The following is a 13,591-nucleotide window of genomic DNA, read 5'->3' as shown; positions in this document are numbered from 1 at the left end:
GCTGCAAACAGCTGTTACTACCAGTTGAAACTACTGCATAGTCCTCATATTCCTTGCAGCGACACGGTGGTAGAAAAGATGTATTCTACACTGCTAGCTGAAATCCATGGATCACTACTGTAATGGACGAGCCAAGTGGCGTAACTAGAAATAACTGGCTCCAAGGTCCCCCACCTCCCACCCTGCAAACCGCACCCCTGTTACTAGTCAAGATAGCTCCATCCGTTTCCTACACATTTATACTGTATATCATGTCATTGTATTATACTATTGAAGGGGCCCTGACAATAAAATCTATTAGTCCTTCTTCTGAGATCGGGCCCCACAGCAACTTTGACTATATGGATTTTTAGTCACAGAAATATATGAAATGAATCTGTTGCATGTAAACAATACCCTGAGTTACTTGAGCCCTTAAAGGGAATGTGTCAGCAGTGATCTCCCTATCCAAGTTTCTGCATAGACACTTAGCCGTGGTTCACCTGATTAAAATGCTGTTTCTCTTTTGTTGATCTGAGGCTCTGTCCCCAAGTTATGATAATTTGTCTTAGTATGCAAATTAGGCCTTTAATGCAATGAGGGTGTCACCACTGCTTTGGTTACACCCAAGCTCCACTCCTTTCTGTTGCCAGCCCCTCCCTGGCTTCTTTGCCACTGCCAGGCCTTGTCAATCAAAGCAGCCAGGGAGAGAGTGGCCACAGAAAGGATCGGAGCTTGGGTTAGCAATGACTGGCTACAAAGGTGATGTGTCCCCCTTTGACATGATACATGGGGGACACATCACCACTGAGGTTGCAGCAGTGCACGTGACCCCTTTCATGACGAAAGGGGATCAAAGTGCAGTGAAGTAAGCTGGGGAACCACAGAGCTGTGACCGCATAACCCTGTGGCAGAGAGCAGCAATGCATGCTTTCCTTGACAGGGCTAGTGTGGGGGGGTATTTTCTAAAATAAGTCAATCCTGGAATATTACTTTAAGTGGATCTATCATCTGAATGTGTTTTTGGGCTAAGGAATGTACTTTACATAGGGCAGCATATGCACATGACAGATCCATGTTGTCTGGTAGTCCGGTCCTCAGGATAGGTCATCAATATCAGATTGGCCTAGGTTCTACACCCGCAATATCGACAAAGAGCAGGTAAACAGTGAAGAGGACGTAGTGCTTGTACGAGCCATGCATTCTCTTCAAACAGCTGATCAGTGGGGGTGCCAGGATTCAGACCGCCGCCTATCTGATATTGATGACCTATCCTAAGTATAGGTCATCAATATGAGAAAACCAGACAACTCCTTTTACTAAGACTACTCCCGTTTTGGGCGGATCCGTTACAATAATACAACCACATGCATTCGTCATGAATGGATCCGTTTGTATTATCTGTAACATAGCCTAGACGGATCCGTCATGAACTCTATTGAAAGTCAATGGGAGACGGATCCGTTTTCTATTGTGCCAGATTGTGTCAGAGAAGACTGATCCGCCCCCAATTGACTTACATTGTGCGCCAGAACGGAACCATTTGGCTCAGTTTCGTCAAGCGAACAGCAAAACGCTGCAGGCAGCGTTTTGGTGTTCGCCTCCAGAGCGGAATGGAGACTGATCGGAGGCAAACTGATGCATTCTGAGCATTAGGGCAAAACTGATCTGTTTTGGACCGCTTGTGAGAGCCCATGACGGATCTCACAAATGGAAAACCAAAACGCCAGTGTGAAAGTGGCCTTACCTGTTTCAGGTTTCACGTTGGTAGTTGTGTCTGTATTCGTTTTCTGGGCTTTTTTGGTCGTTTCTCTTTTCTTTGACTTTTGCTTCTTGTCGGGTCCCGATTTAGAAATCTCATTCGAGCATACGTTATCTAGTACAAAAGTCAACATATCAGATGGACAACAACATGAACTCTACTGAAGTGAACACTACTTATGATACACAAGCTGGGAGTGACTGATCATAATTTTTACAGGCAGTACATTTGAGATGGATAGGACATTCTGCTATTTAAAGATACGTGAAATGAGTTACACTGTTTCCATAACTTAGGAGCTACAGAAACAGTATAGCTTGTGTAATACACGGTTTGCATAACTCCCATTTACTGCTATGGGAGCTAGGGAAACGGTGGAAAGCCAGCCGCTCTGCCATTTCCATAGCTCCAGCTCCCTGGGCTGGCTCCTACTGTGGGTTATTGCTATGTCAGCCATGAAAGACTTGAGATAGGACAACCCCTTTGAGAAACACTATATTTATATTCATTTACTAAACATAAAACATTTACGTCAAGATGATCGGCCATCATGAAACGCCCCATGAACAGAAGAGAGACTAATTCTCTGACCTCTCTTTCCCTGCAGTAAGCCTACAAACAGTCCCTGCTCATTATATTGTAATGCATCTCCCGAACAGTGCAACGAACTCCAGGACGTTTTCAGGCTTACCGTGGGAAGCGAATGTGAGTTCATGGATAATAATGACATCACTGAAATCCATGTAGTGTCCACATCCATGCGGCTGTGCCGCAAATTATAAAAAATGTCCTATTCTTATCCGTTATGCGTACAAAAAGAGACAATTTTACAAAGGGGCCCACAAAAAGTGTGAGATGCACATGGACCACATCCATATTTTTCTGATCTAAGAATGGCAGATCACAAAACGGATAAAGTCCAGGCCCCTATGTTAAAGGGGTTGTCCGGGTTCAGAGCTGAACTCGGACATACCCATAATTTCACCCAGGCAGCCCCCCTGACATGAGCGTCGGAGCAGTTCATGCTCCGATGCTCTCCCTTGCCCTGCGCAGGATCACGCAGGGCAAGGGATCTTTTATTTACTATAACACACTGCCGGGCGGAGGCTTCCACCCAGCAGTGTGTTCGGTGACGTCACCGGCTCTGATGGGCGAGTTTTAGCGACACCCTAGCCATTTTACAGGCTAAGGCAGCGGTAAAGCCCGCCCATCAGTGCCGATGAAGTCACCGGGCTCACTGCTGGGCGGAAGCCTCCACCTGGCAGCCTGATTGAGAGCCCGATACATCACCGGAACTCCACAAAATCCTTTCGCCCTGCGCGATTCAGTGCAGGGCAAAGGAGAGCATCGAAGCATGAAATGCTCCGATGCTCTAGTCAGAGGGGCTGCCTGGGTGAAATTCTGGGGATGTCCGGGTTCAGCTCTGAAACCAGACAACCCCTTTAATATACAAGGTAAGCTACTTATTGCACTGCTCCAAAGCTATGCCTTGTTATTCCATGACCACATTCCGCCTCTTCTTCTGTGCTACAGTGTCTAGCCATCAAAGTTCCACCAACTAATACCACAGGAAAAGTCCCTCCTTGGTCTGCCTATAAACATTTCACTAGAAAAAGGTAATGACTAGCACACTGAATTAGGAACCTATGAGGAGGCAGTGTTTCCTCTTCTGTATCTGGAAGCATAACATTAAAGGGGTGGTTTCCAATATTGATGACCTATCCTCAGTATATCGGTGGGATGTCTGACTCCCGACACCCCTGATGATCAGCTGTTAGAGAGAATGCAGTGCTCGTACCAGCGCTGCGTTCTCGCCACTGTATACCTGCTCGCAGTCAGCATTGTAATGACAGCTCCTCCGTACCATTCACTTCAGTGAGACGGAGTGTAACTACAACTCCTTCCCATTCAAGTGAATAGCACAGAGCAGATATAATTACACCCGCTTGCTGCTGCAATGTCAAAAGCAAGGAGGTAAACAGTAAAGAGAACGCAGCGCTGGTAGGAGTGCTGCCTTCTCTCCAAACAGCTGATCGTGGGGGTGCTGGTGTCATACCCTCACCGATACGATATTGTAGATCCATCCTGAGGATAGGTCATCAATATCGGAAATTGGAGAGCCCCTTTAAGATAGTCCTACTGGTAGAACATGTTATTTGGTCACTTTTGCTATAAAGAACATCTCTGGCACTGCTGAAACCTGAAGGGAATGTCACTATCACCAGCCTTGTGTTGGCACTGCTTTACAACGGGCTGTAATCTGGAGTCTTTGATGATGCTCACGTCGGTCAGGTTTCATTTTTGCAGCTAGGTCTTTAGTATTCTCTGCCTGGCATTTGCTTGTAGTTTCTCTTTTCTTCGTTTTTCGCTTGCTGTACGGCTCTGATTTTAGATTATCATCTGACCCCGGATTTTCTAAGTAATAAAACCAGGTCAGTAAAGTATAAGTTGTTATCCATGTGTCTTTATTGAAGACTATTTCCACCCAAATATGATTTATCAATACATGTAATAAGGACATTTCTTTTCAATTTGCACCAATGATGCACCAGCGAAGGCCACATTCAAGCTTCTCCATTCCCCATTTATGCCATGATGGAGAAGACTAGATGCCATGAGTACTGGGGTTGACAAATTTAGCAATTACCCAGGCACGTAGTCTAGATTTTGCAGTGTCAAACACAATTCTGCTTGTAACCTGGAAACCAGTAACAGACTATAGTTTGAAAAACCAGCCTCTAATGTGTACTGCCGAATATTCAGTCCTCATGGCTCGGCTGCCTCTAACTGTAATGATGGAATCACATATAGCCTATTTTTGGAGAACACAGTAAAGAAACAGTACAGGTACAGTACGAGTGGGCTTTTAAATGGCCACTAACCTTTCAGTAAACTGTGCATAATTCAATAATAAAGGTGAATATAAGAAACTTTGTAATATATCTTATCAGAGATAAATGCCTCTTTCTCCACTGATCAGGCTTGAGTGAGCAAAACAGACTGTCAGCCATCTAAAGGATCAGATTACATGCTGCCCATAGAAGTCTATAGAGCGGGGAGGGGATATGGGGGAAGTGCGCTGAAAGTCCATCTCGCTCTCCCAAGATGGAGAATGTTAGTTTAGGAAAGAAGGATAAATTGAGCCATTTTCCTGTGATAAGGTTTCTTATATTCACCCGCACTATTGATTTATGCAAAGTTGTGTGAGAACTTTAGAGACCATTTAATGAAACAACAAGGAACTCCTGTGCTCTTGATAGTGGAAGGTTCAAGTGCTGAGGACCCAAAGGCAGAATACCCGTATAAATTATTACATAATGACCTCTCATACCATCTTTCTTTGGCCGCCTTTTTACTGTATTGCCAGTTCGGAGATTTTTCTTGAGCTGTTGAGCAGTGGAACCTTCTTCTTCTCCATGCCCATCCATACTCATGTGAGCTGTAAAACAATTACATTACTTATGTAAATTAAGGGACTGTCCCGTTTGAACAATCTCATCCCACAAGATGTGTCCCTTAGGCATCATGCACACGACCGTAAGCCGTCAGTGCCCTTGCTACAGAGCGCAAATAGCGGTCCGCAATGAATGGGAGCCATCCTTGAATGGGTCCGTGATCCACACAACAAAAACTAGGACATGCACTATTTTTTTGCAGTGTGGACACACAGACAGAAAGCACACAGAAATGCTCTGTAGTGCTTCCGTAGGCCTCCGCTCCGTGCCTCTACTCTGCATCACCCCATATCTGGCGGATTGCTCACCTATTCAAGTGAATGGGTCAGCATCCGTAATATGGAGTCCATGCGGCCGGTGCCCATATATTGCGGACCAGCCATTTGCGGTCTGCCCACGGTCGTGTGCATGAGGCCTTAAAGGGAACCTGTCACTATAAAAATGCAGGCAATCTGCAGGCAGCATGGTTTAGAACAGGAGGAGCTGAGCAGACTGATAGGAGCAGAAATTTAAATGAATAAGGACTCATGCACACGACCTTGTGCCTGCCGGGCCCGTATTATGGCCATTTTTTCACCGCATCACGGATGCGGACCCATTCAGTTGAATAGGTCCGCAATACGAAAGGTGCGGAGTGAAGGCATGGAACCCCACGGAAGCACTACGGAGTACTTCTATGGGGGGATCTATCCGTGCCTCCGCACCTCTGGTCGGTGCCCATGCATTGCGGACCACTATTTGTGGTCCGCAGCATGGGCCTGGCCGGCACACGTTCATGTGCATGAACCCTAAAACTGTGTGCCATCTTTAAAGGGGTTGTCTCAGCTTCACGTTACTGAGGCGAGATGTCAGTATGCGCTGACCACCAGGCTGACCCTCCACTGTTTCGGAAGCTCCCATTACAGTGCATGGGAAAATGAGGTAGCACAGCAAACCCTATGGCCCCATAATCCCGTACAGAAAAAAAAAAGAATAAAAAAAAAAAAGAAGAAGAACCAGAAGAAAATAAAAGGCGATTCATTCACTTTTATCACCTATCCACAGTGAAGCAGGAACAGGGAATTGGCGAGGTGTATATGCGGGTTTATTTTTTAGGTCATTTGCAGGCCATGGGAGATTTATTTATTGGTCAGAATACCCCTTTAACAAAATTTAGTCTTTAAGTTATATTCACAAAGATATGAAACATACAAATCATCCTGGTAAAAAACAAAAAGAAAAAGGCCTTCATAAAACTATGTTGACAGAAAAATAAAAACGTTATGGATTTTGGATTAGGACTGATGGGAAAAAAAAAAATGCTGCACCCTTATAGCCAATATAAGGCACACCCTTAAAGGGAACCTGTCACCGGGATTTTGTGTATTGAGCTGAGGACATGGGTTGCTAGATGGCCGCTAGCACATCCGCATTACCCAGTCCCCATAGCTCTGTGTGCTTTTATTGTTTAAAAAAACCCGATTTGATCCATATGCAAATGAACCTGAGATGAGTCAGAGCTTGAAAATACGACTCTTCTCCGGTCACACAAGTGAGAGATGACTCTTTTATGTTAATTTGCATATGTATCAAATTGTTTTTTTTACACAATAAAAGCACACAGAGCTATGGGGACTGGGTATTGCGGATGTGCTAGCGGCCATCTAGCAACCCATGTCCTCAGTTCTATACCCAAAATCCCGGTGACAGGTTCCCTTTAAAGAGGACCTTTCATGGGTTCAGACATTATAAACTAAGTATCAGGATACGTAGGGGATAGTGCAGGGATCTAACTGCACTTACTATTTTTTCTGGGCGCCGCTCCATTCGCCCGCTGTCGCCCCTGTTGTATTGCTTGTAGCTAGGTCTGTAGCTAGGTCTTCAGTATTCCGAAGACAGTCCTCATGGCTCGGCTGGTATGCTAATTTTAGCATCGGAACATTGAGGAGGAGACTGAGTCTTTCTCCGCGGGCGTCTCCTTCTCCCTGGCTGTAGCGCTGTCCAAACGCAGCAGAGAGAGTCACAGCCAGGGAGAAAAATAAATAAAAGCTCAGCTTCTCAGGGAGAAGGAGACGCCCACGGAGAAAGACTAAGTCTCCTCCTCATTGTTCCAATGCTAAAATTAGCATACCAGGCGGGAGAATACAACGGGGACCAAAGCGGGCGAACGGAGCAGCGCCGAGAAAAAATAGTAGGTGCAGTTAGATCCCTGCACTATCCCCTACGTATCCTGATACTTAGTTTATAATGTCTTTAACATTCTTTAAAGGGAATGTGTCATCAGAAAATGAAATATTGTTTAGATACTTTTTTATGTTAAACAGAATAAAAAAAAAATGTTGGAGCTGTTATTATAGTTTTCCATGTCACTATATTACAAAAAACAAACAAACATACAATCCTGCAGTTTTCGCTCTGGCTACTGGGCCTAATTCTAAGCGCCACTTCTTGGTCTGTGTAGATCACTTTACTGCCAATATCTCATTATCACACAGATATACCTCTGTATAGGTAAGACAGGATCCACAATTCACAACAGGTGATATTACAACTTTTCTACTCCTTCCTGACCTCTGCACAAGTCACAGAACATGCCTAGAAAACTCTCCCATAGAAGTCAGAGTCCTCTCCAGCCGTTTGTGTCTATGGTCATTGGTGGCATATCTCTAAATGCTCTTTAAGGGGTTGTCTGCTTTTCCTATATTGATGACCTATCATCAGTACAGGTCATCAATATCAAATCAGCGGGTGTCCGACTCCCAGCATCCCGCCGATCAGCTGTATGAAGAGAATGCAGTGCTGATATGAGCACTGCCTTCTTTTCACTGTTTACCTGCTCCCTGGCGACATTGCAGCGGTGAGCAGTGTAATAACAGCTCCTCCACCCCCGTTCACTTCATGTGACTAAGGAGCTGTCCCATTGAAGTGAATGGGACAGAGACGCTGCAAGTACACCTCTCTGCTGCAATGTCCAGCTCTGCTTTCTCTTCAAACAGCTGATTGGCAAGGCTGCGGGAGTCGGACCTCCTGCCGATCTGATACTGATGACTAGTGATGAGCGAAGCAAGCTTCAGATTCCCACCTATCCCTTGGTTGAACTTGATGGACTTACCGTATTTTTCGCTTTATAAGACGCACCTAGGTTTTTGAGGAGGAAAGTAAGAAAAAAAAACATTGAACCAAAAGATGTGCTTTTGGTGGGTTTTGAACTAATGGCGGTCTGTGGATGACACTGTTATGGAGGGGATCTGTGGATGATACACTGTTATAGGGGGAGCTGTGGATGATACACTGTTATAGGGGGAGCTGGGGATGATACACTGTTATAGGGGGAGCTGTGGATGATACACTGTTATAGGGGGAGCTGTGGATGATACACTGTTATAGGGGGAGCTGTGGATGACACTGTTATAGGGGGAGCTGTGGATGACACTGTTATAGGGGGAGCTGTGGATGACACTGTTATAGGGGGAGCTGTGGATGACACTGTTATGGGGGGATCTGTGGATGATAAACTGCTATGGGGGATCTGTGGATGATACACTGTTATGAGGGGATCTGTGGATGATACACTGTTATGAGGGGATCTGTGGATGATACACTGTTATGAGGGGATCTGTGTATGATACACTGTTATGAGGGGATCCGTGTATGATACACTGCTTTCGGGGATCTGTGGATGATACCCTGTATGGGGGCATCTGTGTATGATACACTGCTATGGGGGCATGTGTGGATGATACACTGCTATGGGGGCATCTGTGGATGACACTGTTATGGGGGGGATCTGTGGATGACACACTGATCTGGGTGGGGTCTTTGGATGACACTGTTATGGGGGAATCTGTGGATGATACACTGCTATGGGGATATCTGTGGATGACACTGTTATGAGGGGATCTGTGGATAAATATATAGCATCTCATGCTGGTCCCCTCTGTGTCTTCTCATGTCCCTGTGTAAATAGTGACCCCCATTACACCGGGCCTCACTCACAGCAGTCTTCATAGGTAAAGTCTAGTCATGTAATCCTCAATCCTGCTTTGTTAAACTACGGTAATTGTTTGTAGTAGTAATCACTATCAAAGCGGCGGGCAGGCCGGCAGCGTAACGTCACTCAGTCATTCACGCTCCTGATCCGTCAGCTTCATTAATGAAGTGGGAGGAGCATGACGGGGTGAGTGACGTAACGCTGCCGGCCTGCCTGCTAGTTTGATGATTACTGTAGTTTAACAAAGCAGGATTGAGGATTATATGACTAGACTTTACATATGCAGACTGTTGTGAGCGGGGCCCGATGTAATGGAGTACAGTGAATGCACCGGGCCCCGCTGCGAATGCAACAGCAGTTGCCGGCCGCCAGCCCCTCCTCCCACCCCGCGTGATAGAGCTCTGATACATCGCAGGCCGCGCTGTGCAGCATAGCGGCCGGCAATGTATCAGTGTCAGCAATGTAAAAAGTGCACCATTCGCTTTATAAGACGCACTGCCATTTCCCCCCCCCCTTTTGCATCTTATAAAGCGAAAAATACGGTATGTCTTTTTTCAACTGTATCAACTATGTTACATACAGAGTTGCTTTGTTCAAAACTCCGAACAGTATTAAAATGTATGGGCTCCGATGAGCCGAAGTTAGTTATTTGCAAAGTCGCGCATGTCTTTGTTGAATAACTTCGATATTTGATTTTTAAAGTGGAAAACCACTATAAAACTTGGAACCAAACTCTGCCTCGGTTCCGACTGGTACATTGGAATCACCTACCGAAGTTATTCAACAAAGTCACGTGCGACTTCGCAAATAACTAACTTGGGCTCATCAGAGCCCATACATTCTAATACTGTACAGAGACGGATCTCCATACAGTATTAATCCAAAGTTTTGAACGTAAAATCTGAAGCTCGCTTCGCTCATCACTACTGATGATCTCTCCTGAGGATAGGTCATCAATATAGGAAATGCAGAGAACCCCTTTAAAAACAGCCCGGGCAAGATGGTTGCGCCATTTACCATGCTAAGGAAATTTAATATAAAAGGAAAAATTGAGATCAGAAAATAAAATGAGAAAAAACTATACGTCACTACCTGGCTTTAACTGGCAAAAAACAACAACATGTGACACAGTGTTTATCCAGCAAAAAGTATTAACCCTTTCGCTACCAGCGCAGTACATGTACGCTCGCGCATGCAGCGGGCGTCATGGCCGGCAAGTCTCTGCTGTTTCAAACAGCAGAGACCTGCGGCTAATTACTGCAACCGGCAATAATGCCGATCGCGCTAATTAAATGCTTTAGATGCCGTGATCAAGTGAGATCACGGCACCTAAATGCACAAAAACCTGAGAGCTCGCGCCTCCGGACTTCCTACCTATGCCCCGCGTGTCCAATCCGGGCATAGATAGTTGCACTGAATACTGGTAGCTTTACTGAAAAAGCTAGCAGTATTTAAACTGCAATTCTTATTTTGGCCACCAGATGGCAGGCCAGGGTAAGAAATGAGCAAAAGTGAGCAAAATAAGCTAGTAATAAATTCCGGATAAACCAAAATTAAAAAAATATATTTAATAAGCTCATATATGAGGCACATAATGATCACAAAAAAATAAAAATATGTCAAAAAATATATATAAAAAATAAAGAATACGGTATACAAGTTTAAATCACCCCCTTTTCGTATAATTAAAAAATAAATACCTAAATAACAATAAATATAAACATTATGGGTATCACCGCGACCGAAAATGCCCATACTATTAAAATAGAAAAAAAAAATCCAATACGGCGAATAGCGTAACGGAAAAAATGGTAAAAATTGACAATTTGCCATTTTTTCATTGCTTCTCACCTCAAAAAATTTAATAAAATGTGATCAAAAAGTCACGCATACTCCAAAATGATATCAATTAAAAGTACAGATGGTTCCGCAAAAGTGAGCCCCTAAACAGCTCAGTAAACATAAGTATAAAAAAAAGTTATGGGGGTCAGAATATGGTGATATAAAAAAAAATCTCAAAGTTTACATTTATTTTTACACTAATTAGACATAAAGATCCTATACATATGGTGTATCGTTGTAATCGTACTGACCCAGAGAATGAAGGGCATGGGTCAGTTTTGCTGTAAACAAAACGCCGTGGGAACAAAACCTGGTGGAGGGATTGCATTTTTTTTCCAATTTCATCCCATTTGGATTTTTTTTTACCGCTTCCCACAACATTGTATGCCATACTTAATGGTGGCATTAGAAAGTACAACTTGTCCCGCAAAAAATAAGACCTCATACAGCTAAGTGACCGGAAAAGTAAAAAAGTTATGGCTCACGGAAAATAGGGAATAAAAATGAAAACGCAAAAATGAAAAAACCTCCAGTATCCAAAGAGTTAAGGGTACTTGCGGCAGAGGATTCCGGCAGGCAGTTCCGTCGCTGGACGCAAACGGATGGCATTTGTCAGACGGATCCGGATGACAAATGCATTGAAATACCGGATCCGTCTCTCCTGTGTCATCTGGTATTATTATTTTTTTGCATATTTAAAAGTTTGCTCATGCGCAGACCGGAAAGCCAGGTCCGTTTTGCCGGAACACTTAATGCCGGATCTGGCACGAATACATTTCAATGTAAATTAATGGCATTCCGGCACATATTCAGCATTTTTGGCCGGAGAGAAAACTGCAGCATGCTGCGGTATTTTCTCAGTCCAAAAAACGTAAGAGGGACTGAACTGACGCATCCTGCTCTCCATGGATTGCTCTGCATTTTTTTCCGGTATTGAGCTCCTGTGACGGAAGTCAATACCGGAAAAGAAAACCGCTAGTGTGAAAGTACCCATCTTGTATCCACAGGACATCGCAGCGGTCTGACCGGTAGTAATCCCTAGAAGGAGGAGGTCACTTTCTGAATAGAGCAGTAGCGCCATCGCTTCATTCATTTCTGTAGACTGCCAGGTAGCGCTCCATGATACCATGGAGGAAAGGAACAACATGCACACTGCTGCTCCAGTCACTGATGGGCCCCTCATTCTCTGGATCACTGGGGGTCCCTGCAGTCTGCCCCCTGCCATCTGATATTGATGACCTGTGGATGGGTAATACATGTAGGATAACACCCCCCCCCCCCCCTCTAAAGGGTTAATGCAGCTATAAACACATACAATGAGAATGAGGTTTCTTGCATTATTACTAGACAGCTAAATATCGAAGTGAACATGGAAAACGACAGAAACCCACATTACACGTCTGTTGTCAGCACAGAATGGGTTAACGAGGCGGGCCGCGCGCGCGCTCAGATCACAGCCCTCTGCGGTAACGGATCCACGCCGAGAACACCGCGACTGCGAACACTAGAGGCCAAAATGTACCCTCCTCGCTCCAGCGCCTCAAAACATCAGGGCTTCTTAAAAATGGCCGCTTACTTCCATACTAGATGGAGTGGGGAGAAACAGACGAGGCAGAACTGTGGGTCGTGTAGTAGTAATACGTTTCTTGTGGAAACACTTGCATGAAAGGGTACGTGCTCAGGTCACAGCGCCGCTGTAGGTTGTATACGCAGACTGGAAGGTCGTTAGTGTATCAGCTGGCTGATTTACTGTGCGGTTGTCGCCCTCTAGCGGTTGTTGCTGAACATAACGGATAACGCGGGGAAAAAAAACAATTCCTATGAAAATGCCTCTGCTGCTGCTGCTGTGAAGCTTTGGGGTGTGATCCATAAAACCTCCTCCCTGCACTCATCATCTGTGTGATCAGTGCAGGGAATAAACAGGAAGTTACAGCCAGGGCAATATACACCACATTAACTCATTGCCCTCCACTAGGGATCCTCACATTAACCTCATTACTGCACAAGACCCCCAGGGATCACTGGCCAAGAGCACCAACCATACTGGAATTAATGCCCTCACTTTCCTCAACCACCAGGTATTCTGACATTAACCCCTTCCTCACATTAGACAAGGAGGGAAGTTTACATTAACTCTCTCACTGTCCTGAACCACTATTAAAGGAGCTGTCCAAGACCCATCAAAAACAAAATAGTGCCCCCAGGTTTTAACACATTTGATGGGTCTTAGACAACCCCTTTCAGGCCGGGTTCACATCACCATTTATTCTTCTATTCTTATAACCCGTCAGAAAAAAACGAAAAAAAACAGGTCCTATATGTTGAGCGTCTGCGGTGCTTATTTTGCATCCTCTTTTGTCTGTTTCGCTTTTGTTAGTTCGCTTCTAAAATAACAGATCTCTGACAAAAACAGATGTAAGGGTGAGCTCACATCACTGTTATGGATTTCGTTATTGTTTTCCGTTATAACATGGTTCTAACGGAAAATAACGGAATCCATAAGATGGAAGTCAAAACGGAAGCCTTTAAGAGGCATTCCGTTTTGATGCTTCATAATATAAATCTATGGGCCGCATAACGGAT

The 13,591-nt window shown here is 44.7% G+C and overlaps 1 protein-coding gene across 2 annotated transcripts in view; it reads right to left on the bottom strand.

The window, feature by feature from the left end:
* LOC120979487 (probable endonuclease 4) overlaps positions 1 to 12,511 on the bottom strand; it is a 66,513-nt gene extending 54,002 nt beyond the window's left edge. The window contains exons 1-4 of one of the 2 annotated variants that reach the window (XM_040408268.1): positions 12,400 to 12,511; positions 5,073 to 5,180; positions 4,025 to 4,156; positions 1,727 to 1,855 (exon numbers count right to left, since the gene is read on the bottom strand). In XM_040408268.1, coding sequence (XP_040264202.1) covers positions 1,727 to 1,855; positions 4,025 to 4,156; positions 5,073 to 5,175 — 364 coding nt within the window. In that variant the 5' untranslated portion in view covers positions 5,176 to 5,180; positions 12,400 to 12,511. The remainder of the gene's footprint in view (positions 1 to 1,726; positions 1,856 to 4,024; positions 4,157 to 5,072; positions 5,181 to 12,399) is intronic. The other variant, XM_040408269.1, reaches the window with a different exon arrangement.
* Positions 12,512 to 13,591: the final 1,080 nt, after the last annotated feature.

Source organism: Bufo bufo, chromosome 9, assembly GCF_905171765.1.
Source record: "Bufo bufo chromosome 9, aBufBuf1.1, whole genome shotgun sequence".
NCBI lineage: Eukaryota > Metazoa > Chordata > Amphibia > Anura > Bufonidae > Bufo > Bufo bufo.
This window is presented reverse-complemented; position numbering and strand designations above follow the sequence as displayed.